Here is an 8,876-nt window from a genome sequence, read left to right as displayed (position 1 = left end):
TAATATCTAACTTTGAGTTTGGGAGCAAGGAATCGATTCCAACGATTCCTTGCATTGACTTAGAAATTTTTCTTTATAATTCTGTTTCAGCCCTGTACTTCATATTAACTATCAAAAGTATCTTCCATTACAACATTGTTCAAGTTGAAAATCAGCTAGATTCTGAAGAAGAGGAGGAAGGTGAGGAAAATGAATCAGGGAACACAAGCTGTTTCGCGTTTAAGCTTTTTTCCAAAGAAATTGAAAAGGCAGATACATACTTTAACAAAGTATTAGAGTTCTATGAGAAAAAAGAAATATATAATTCTCAATACAAAGAATCATTTTCAATGTTTATTATAATTTTGGAATACATGGCATCGATTGAATCAAAGTTGAACTTTTCCGAGAAGAAAGTTCAAAAACATCTCAAGTCATTTAACCAAAGTAACTTGACAAATTTTTACAAGAATATTCATTTAAATGATAACTCTCACAATGTTGCAAGTGAACGTTGTAAGAATATCCCGTATCACGATATATTGGCACTTATTCGCTTTGGAATGGTTAATAATGGTTTAAACAAACATTCATTCAAGTATAATGATATTGCGAGCTCATTAAAATCGTTAAAGGGATTTACTTCTAAGTAATTACTATCTAAATTTGATTAAAAATTTTAAGTCAGAACTTCTCAACTTGAATTGGGAATATATTCTCAAAGACACTTTTTTTAATGTGCCAGTCCATCATACAATTTTCCCCAATGGAAAAGCTCTCACAAAGGGTTAAATCTACATCAGAACTAATAAGAGATTCAGAGTAGGCTTTAAGCCCCTTCAACTCCAAATTTTTGCAATCAACAAGCCTATCGAGTATCAACCTCCAGATTTTGATAATTGTAGACCATTTAATTCCGCATTCTGAAACTTCATGAGATTTCTTAATTAAGTAATCATTGTACTTAATTTCTTCAAAGGCCTGGTCAACCTCTTCAAAAACTCCCATTTTGTCAAGAATTAGTTTATCAAGTTCTACTCTCTTACCACTTTTTGAGGTAAATATAACGGTTGATTGATAATTAGTAAGATGAGCAGAGAGAACCTGGTCTGATAGGTTTGAGATAAATTCAGCTCTAAAATCAGCAAAAGTTAAATGATTAGACATCAAAAAATAAGTCCCTTCTTGGGGAACTTTAAGCTTTACTTTTGGAATGAACGATTTGATAGTTTCACAAAGATGAGTTCCATAGATATATCTCTTCAAATGTTGTTGCGGAAGCTCACTAACGTGGTATTTACTTTCATTGTATTCTTGGTTAGTTGCATCAGCAGACTCAAATGATGAATCGCCAGAAAACCTTCTTTTCTTATCAATAACATCACTAACTAAAACGAAACATCCTCCTCCTTTGACTGTGAACAGTTTCCTTCTATCAGAAAATTCAAAACTGAAGTCTCCATCTTCCGAAATAATAACTTTACCTTGCTTAGTTTCGAACTCCTTAGGACCTTTTATTCCTGTGGAATCTAGAAGGCAAAAATCAGCGTCTTTAAGTTTTATATCATCTTGAATTTCATGGATATTACTGATTTGCTCGTCTTTTTTCAGCCTTAGCTTTTCATCCCAATCAATATCATAAAGTCTATATCTAGCAGCAGAAGATGCAAGCGGAGTTAACGCTTCATCGTCATCATCATAATCATCATCATCATAATCATAGCCATCATTAGCGGGTTCAATGTACTCTTCTGCGTGAATAGTGATCTCTGAATCAATGCTTGATGACTCTCTGACGGCGTCAAAAAGAGGCTTGAGAGCTTCAGGTTTATTCTCAAAATCCTCAAAATCACCTTCAGCCAAAGAATAAATTCTAGGTACCCTACTCAGTGTCCGATTTGGTAATAGGTTATCATTTTCATCACCAAAGTTTGGGGTTATTCTCGGCGAGTCCCAACATTCATCAGTGAATGCATGTAATTTTGAATTTTCAAGCTCCCCCTCTCCTTTAAAGTTACGACGCCTAAAGCAGTATTCCGGTATTTTGAGAGAGTTAGATGTCTCTTTATTCAACATTGTAGTATGGATGCTTTTATGGACCTCACTCAGTTTTAGTGATACTTTATTAATGATCTGGCCAACTATATTTTGCTCGTAAACTCAAAATTTGAAATACACACATTTATCGCCGTGCAGTGAACAGAATCCAAAAGGGTATAGGAAACCCCCAAAATCCCATCCGTTATTTTATCTCAATTGTACAACATTCGTCTTCTTTGTTAATTCAATGATCAAGTTTTCCTTTGATTAATACTTGCCACTTTTAGTGACTTCACGTTCCCGCCAAATATGTGGCGGTATTTAGGGGTGCAGAAATAATAGTTTAGGGAGCCTTTAAATATGCGGGAATATGTCTACCATCTAAGAAATATTACATGTAAGTGAATGGAAATTGAAAAAAAGAGTGAATCGGGAAAATTTCTAATAAGGTAATTTGTATATATGGATTGTGTTTTAGAAGAATAGCCATTTATACTTTAAGGAAAACAGGTTAAAAGAAAAGGATCTAAAAATATAGATGATCAAATCAACAAATATGGCTGGTACAGATGATATTCTGCTAGACCATTCAAATGGATACGATAAATTTAGGAGGAAAGTGCTCACTGCGCTCCCTGTCATCTTTGTAGTGGTTATTATAATGTGTTTATATTTGATTTATACGTTTTACCATATTATTCCTTTAATTAAGGAAAATAGCGAAGCTGGCATTACTCAAGTGGTCATTTTCAATATATTTGTACTCATGACGCTCGTTTGCTTTGTTCTTAGTATCTTGACAAAGCCTGGGGAGATTCCGGATACTCCCGAATGGAGCATTAAAACTACAGGAGGCTTACAAAGCGATTTAAAATCAAAAGAGCTAAAAAGTAATGGAGAAAGGAGATATTGTAAGTGGTGTGCAAAATACAAGCCTGATAGAACTCACCATTGTAGAGTATGCAGAACTTGTGTTCTTAAAATGGATCACCACTGTCCCTGGATCAGCAACTGTGTTGGTTGGGGAAACCATAAACACCTCCTACTTTTAATATTATACTCTGCAATTTCATGTTCTTTTATTACCATTACATTGGGTCCTACCCTAAATAAGAGCCTCAATATGACAACTATTCAATTTGGAGATATTGTCGCGCTTTTGTTGGCCGAAATTTTATCAGCATTTTTGGTAGTTGTATTATTTTCCTTCTTTTTCTTTCATTTATGGTTAGTTTTTAATTCTATGACAACTATTGAATTCTGTGAGAAGTCTAGAAGCACTTCCTATACTAACATGTGGTTTAAGGGTTATATGCATTCGTTTAAACAAGTATTTGGCTCGAACCCATTTTTGTGGATTTTTCCCGTTGGAAACCAGGTAGGTGATGGAATAAACTTTGAATATTCTCAGAAACCTGATAGAGATATTCAAAATAATGAGCACACAAATGGATCAAATAATGTATCTAATACGAACACCGATGTGGTCGTGGATTGCCAACCAAAAACAACAGAAGAAAGTAGTTTATTATTAAGTTCAAAGCAGGAGTCTGGTAAAATTAGAGACGACTCTCTTTAGTCTGTTATATTATTATATTAGGTAGTTCTAATCTTATTAAAAAAAAAAAAAAATATTGCAGTTTTTTTCTATCATTTAACTTATCTGCAATTTTTTGTATTTGCACTAGACATGCCGTACGTTTAGAGCGCTTTTCCGACTAGTTGAATATAAAATCAAGAAAATAAATTAAATATTGGATCCAATCAAATAGAGATCAAAGATCTTCCCAGGTGAAGCTTTAAGGAGGAAACCATTAAAAAAAGAAATGGGGTAAGCTCTCTTCTATTAGTCTTTTTGCACGAAATTGATCGCCAAACTAATGTTTAGAAATGAATCAAGTGGTATTTCAGAGCAGGAAAAGCTTGAGCTAGTACACGCCGCGAGCTTTACTAGAAGAGATATCATTCGTATATACTCTAGATTCAAGGCACTAGATACTAATCAAAATGGAGAGCTTGACCCACATGAGCTTTTTGAAATGCCAGAAATTGCAGATAATCCATTGGTAAAGCGTGTGATTTCTATTTTTGACACTAATAAGGACGGTAAAGTATCATTTGTTGAATTCATTATAGGTCTTGCAAGGTTAGCTGTTGGGAGTAATCCAGAAGAGAAGATGAAGTTTGCTTTTGATATTTATGATGTAAATAGTGATGGCTGGATTTCAAATGGGGAGCTTTTTAAGGTTATGAAAATGATGGTTGGAGATAATTTGGAGGATTTACAAGTAAGTTTTGGAATAATGCCATTATTACTCTCAGAGTATTTTAACTTAAATTTCACTAAAACAAATTAATCTAATTTTTATTTTAGCTTCAACAATTGGTCGATAGGTGCATAATTCAAGCAGATAAAGACGGAGATGGGCTCATTTCTTATGAAGAATTTTGTGAAATGGTTGCCCATCTTGATATTAATACCAAACTCAATTTGCAATTTCAGTTTTAGGTTTTTTTCATTTTTTTTTTTCAGCTAAGCTAAACATAGTTTTCTACTTTTACTAATTCACTGCGTGCATGAATTATTTCTATTGATATATATTGGATTTCAAGCCATATTAAAGTATGAATAAATAATTAATCGAGCAATTGAAGTTCGGGTTCATCAATATATAATAAATGGCTTTATGTTTACTTCTTGTTTTGAGATTTTGTTGAATAGAAAATGAATATTCAAATATTTAGTGCCAAAGTTTTGCATGCATGCAAGTGCCAACTCCCCACACAATTTATTGATTTTTTTTATTGATTAAAAAAAAATTATAAATAAAAATCTTGGGGATCCACAAACATCAATATTTCGGAAAATTTAACTTTAGAGAAGCCTTAGGTTGTTTAACCTTTCTTTTTTTAAGACTATTTGATAATTATAAAATATTAATAACATTTATTTACAAAGTATATGGCTTGAATAGGGAATACAGACAATTTTATGGTTATTTCTCATCGGCATTTATACTGTTGTCTAGGACAGTTCAGATTAATATTGGCTTAAATATAATTTATTTGATTTCAATAGTACATTTAAGTTATATGTTTTGGTGATAAAATATTGCAGATTAACTATGAAGAAGCAATTTGAGGTACTTTATACACGACAAAAAACTCAGAAGACAAAAACATGGCATGATGGAGTGGTAGTAATAGATAATATTAAAGGGATTAACCGAATTTCTTTGTATAAGACTGACGAAAATGGATATAAAGGTGATATTGTAGAATCGTTTTCTTTTCATGTTCAGAAAATAAACATTTCAAAAATTAGCTTTCCAGGACATTTAATAGAGCTTGTAAATGAAGAAAAAATTGAAGAGGTTGAACTAGAAGCAGATGAAGATTTGGATGCAAATACATCGTCTGTTTTGAAAGGTACTCCTAATAAGACTCCTCCAAAATCACCGGAAAACAATGATGATAACAAAAATTCTCTTGTTAAGAAAAACCTTATAAGACCATTTAAGGCTCCTTTAGTAAAAGTAAATATGGATATTTGTAAATCAGCACAGATTAAGGCTCCAAAAAAGATCAGCAAGAATATCCCACTGAGCAAGATATCAAGTAAGCAAGGTTTTATAAAAGCTCTAGAAAGAATATACAATTAATAATTAATTAGGTTAGAGATTAAACTATTTTTACTACTTTAGTATGCTGTCAATATGTTGTTTGTTCCAAAGCTGGTAGTATTGCATTTTATTTTCAATAAGTTGGTCGTGATCTCCAACCTCTTTGACATTTCCTTCTTCCAAATATGCTATTAAATCAAAGTTACGGACACTGGAGAGTCTGTGAGCTATTACAATGATAGTTAATGGCAGCTTTACAATATCATCTATAAGCTTCTTAATGCTTTGAATTTCTTTCTTATCTTTAACATAAGGTATTAGGGTAAATATATCCTTATATTTAGATCCTAAATCGTATTTATCACTTATATTTACAGAATTTGAGGTTGATAGAGAGTATTCATGGAGAAATGAAAGCATTTTTACCATGAAATTGTGGTTTATTAAATCCAAAGCACTGGTAGGTTCATCTAGAATCCAAATAGGTGATTTTTTAATTAGCATCCTAGCAAAACCTAATCTTTGCTTTTCACCTCCTGATAAGCTACATCCTCTTTCACCTACAATGGTTTCATATCCATTCTTCATCTTCAAAATGTTCTCATGAACTCCAGCAAGTTTACATGCTGACTTAATCTCATCCAAAGTTACGTTGTTATTTGCAATTTTTAAATTGTCAATAATACTCATATTAAGAAGTAAAACTTCTTGGGGGAGTACTGCAAAGCAATTTCTATATTCATTTATTTCATAATCTTCAATTTCTTTTCCAAAGATTCGAATCTTTCCTGAGTTTGGCTCGAATATTCTATATATCAGCTTTGCTAAAGTTGTTTTTCCACTACCAGAAGATCCAACAAATCCCATTCTCTTTCCTAATGGAATTTCAAGAGAAAGATCATTCACAACTAAATCATCAGAAGAGTTCGAGGTTTCAATATATGTATGTTCATTTCCAAAAGTCGATGGAAAACCGAAAGAAACGTTTTCTAATTTAATTGAATTCTTTTCAGAACTTGATTCGGTTCCATTGAGGTTCATTTCTTTGTAAAAGTCTAAAACTTTAGTTTTTGGATTCAGTTGTATAGTTCTATCTTGAGAATTTGAAGAATTTTTCGGTTTTATGGTTAAATACTCATTTAACTTGCTTAAGTCAATCAAAGTTAATTTTGACTCTCTGTAAATCATACCAATAAAGTTTAAGGGAATAGCAAGTTGGAATAAAAGAGAAGTTACCAGTACAATGGAACCAATAGGTAACGTTCCTGCTAAAACTTTGTTCGTGGTTATCAACATTGCTGATAAAAGTCCTCCTGTAAATATGAAATTCTGGCCAAAATTTAAAAATGCCAGGGATGTTTGTACCTTAACATTCGAATTCTTATATATTTCCTGGTATTTTGAATAGAGATCATAAATATATTTCTCACCATTCAGATATTTAAGAGTTTCTGCATTGATTAGAGAATCGCTTAAGAGACCATTCGATTTTTGTTCGGAGGTGTTCATGTTTTTTCTGTAAATAGTTCTTTTATGGGTAATTCTTCTAGTAAAGTCCATATAAGCTACCATTGTGGCTAGTGTAATCAGTGCTACTTCAGAACCAACTTTGTGAAGAAGAATCCCTAAAACCATTAGAAATTCTGCAGTAGTGGGAATTATCTGAAATATCATTATATTAAGCAATTTAGATACGGACTTAAATCCTCTGGTAATTATAGTTAGGAGTTCTCCAGATCTATGACTTTGAATAAAACTCAAATTACTAACATTGTGAAAATGGTGGAAGGCCTTTAGCGATAAATCCTTGCATGCAGATTGACTAACTTCAGAAAAAAGGGCGTTTCTAAGCTCATTAAAGCCAGAAGAAGAGATTCTTGCGATACCATAAGAGCTAATTAAGAAGAAAACATTGAGTTTGTTAGTAAGAGATAAAGAAAGATTTGAAGAGCTAATAGCTCCTACATTGTCAATAAGTCTTGAAAGCAATAATGGAACTTGAATTGTGGCAAGCTTAGCAACACCTAAGCTTAATAAAGAAAAGATGATTCTTTTTCTATATTCCCTATTTTTTGGCCATAAATATTTAGTCAGGATTTCAATATTTTTTGAATCCTTTTCTTGAATAAATCTACTTTTCTTTAGTATATTCACAAGCTTGTTTTCTTTCGCAAGGTCCTCATTTTTAAAGGTTGAAATTGTCATTGCATGCATGCAATTGCCTTGTGCAAGATTAGACTCTGAAGGAAAAAAAGCCTTCTTTCCTCTAATTGAGGTTGCAAACACTCCCAAATAAAGAATTCCATATTTAGTTGACCTATTCAGAACAAAAGGATGGGGTTTCAAGATTTTTAAGTTGGAAGCTTTCTGAGTAAAAGCCCACATCAGAATGACCAAATTGTAAATTCAGAATATCAAAAGCTTTTAGTTCCGATGAAAAATCTCCGCATTATTTATTTCCATTTGATAAATATTATAACCAGACTTATTTATCTTTATTCCAAACAATATTATTTTCTAGTATTTTATTTCATTGCCTTGCGCGCCACTTACTTGGAGTTTTTTTCAAGATAAATAAATACAAGGTTGAAATGAGAAAGAAGACAAATAGGATTCTGCAGCTTTAATCACCGATTGTAACAAAGATGGCATTTTCTCTATTGAGAAAAGTCAATGAAAAGGTGTTGAATTCAGTTTCTCTTCTGGATGCCTCACTGGATGTTGACTATATTATAGCTGATGTAAGGAATTCAATCACTTCAAAAAATACTGAAAAAGTCGAGGCAGGGATTAATTCTCTAGTGGAATTTGGAGAAAAAAATAGAAATGCCTTAATTTTACAGAGAGAGTGGGTACAATTAGTGTTTTGGGTAATAAGCTGGATGGGGAATGATATTAACAAAAATATCCTTTCAAATATACTTCAGTTAATAATAAAGATGATTAATGATAACAAAAGTAATTCTAAGTTTATAAGTTGCTGTGATTTTCCAAGTCCTTTTCCCAATAAGGAAAGTTCAATAGAGGTCGAAAATGCAAAAATTATTGAGGAAGTTGCAAACGTAAGTAAAGGAGGTATCCAGTTACTTGAAACTTTGAGACATATAAATTATGAGGAGACTGACATTTATATTAAGTATGATGTTGTAAAGATTCTTAGTATAATCCAAAAGAGCGGATTAGGAAACTTTAAACTGGATCAAATAATTCTTTCTCAAGGAGATTGCATGGGAA

General features: G+C 32.2%; 6 protein-coding genes across 6 annotated transcripts; 4 read left to right on the top strand and 2 right to left on the bottom strand.

Moving 5' to 3' along the window:
• Positions 1-329: 329 nt before the first annotated feature.
• Positions 330-632, top strand: Chro.10162 (hypothetical protein). Its single annotated transcript, XM_661080.1, has 1 exon — positions 330-632. The coding sequence occupies one exon, from the start codon at positions 330-332 to the stop codon at positions 630-632; it is 303 nt and encodes a 100-aa protein (XP_666172.1).
• A 31-nt stretch (positions 633-663) lies between these two features.
• Chro.10161 (hypothetical protein) lies at positions 664-2,055 on the bottom strand. Its single annotated transcript, XM_661079.1, has 1 exon — positions 664-2,055. The coding sequence occupies one exon, from the start codon at positions 2,053-2,055 to the stop codon at positions 664-666; it is 1,392 nt and encodes a 463-aa protein (XP_666171.1).
• A 502-nt stretch (positions 2,056-2,557) lies between these two features.
• Chro.10160 (cell cycle regulator with zn-finger domain) lies at positions 2,558-3,598 on the top strand. Its single annotated transcript, XM_661078.1, has 1 exon — positions 2,558-3,598. One exon carries the CDS (start codon positions 2,558-2,560, stop codon positions 3,596-3,598), a length of 1,041 nt encoding a protein of 346 aa, XP_666170.1.
• Positions 3,599-3,899: 301 nt separating this feature from the next.
• Positions 3,900-4,376, top strand: Chro.10159 (protein phosphatase 2B regulatory subunit). Its single annotated transcript, XM_661077.1, has 1 exon — positions 3,900-4,376. One exon carries the CDS (start codon positions 3,900-3,902, stop codon positions 4,374-4,376), a length of 477 nt encoding a protein of 158 aa, XP_666169.1.
• A 768-nt stretch (positions 4,377-5,144) lies between these two features.
• Positions 5,145-5,681, top strand: Chro.10158 (hypothetical protein). The annotated part of the gene is made up of 1 exon (XM_661076.1): positions 5,145-5,681. One exon carries the CDS (start codon positions 5,145-5,147, stop codon positions 5,679-5,681), a length of 537 nt encoding a protein of 178 aa, XP_666168.1.
• Positions 5,682-5,714: 33 nt separating this feature from the next.
• Positions 5,715-8,027, bottom strand: Chro.10157 (ABC transporter (1D44)). The annotated part of the gene is made up of 1 exon (XM_661075.1): positions 5,715-8,027. One exon carries the CDS (start codon positions 8,025-8,027, stop codon positions 5,715-5,717), a length of 2,313 nt encoding a protein of 770 aa, XP_666167.1.
• Positions 8,028-8,876: the final 849 nt, after the last annotated feature.

Source organism: Cryptosporidium hominis (assembly GCF_000006425.1).
Source record: "Cryptosporidium hominis TU502 chromosome 1 CHRO011052, whole genome shotgun sequence".
In the NCBI taxonomy this organism is placed as follows: domain Eukaryota; phylum Apicomplexa; class Conoidasida; order Eucoccidiorida; family Cryptosporidiidae; genus Cryptosporidium; species Cryptosporidium hominis.
The sequence above is the reverse complement of the archived record's forward strand: the minus strand, read 5'-3'. Positions and strand labels throughout refer to the sequence as shown.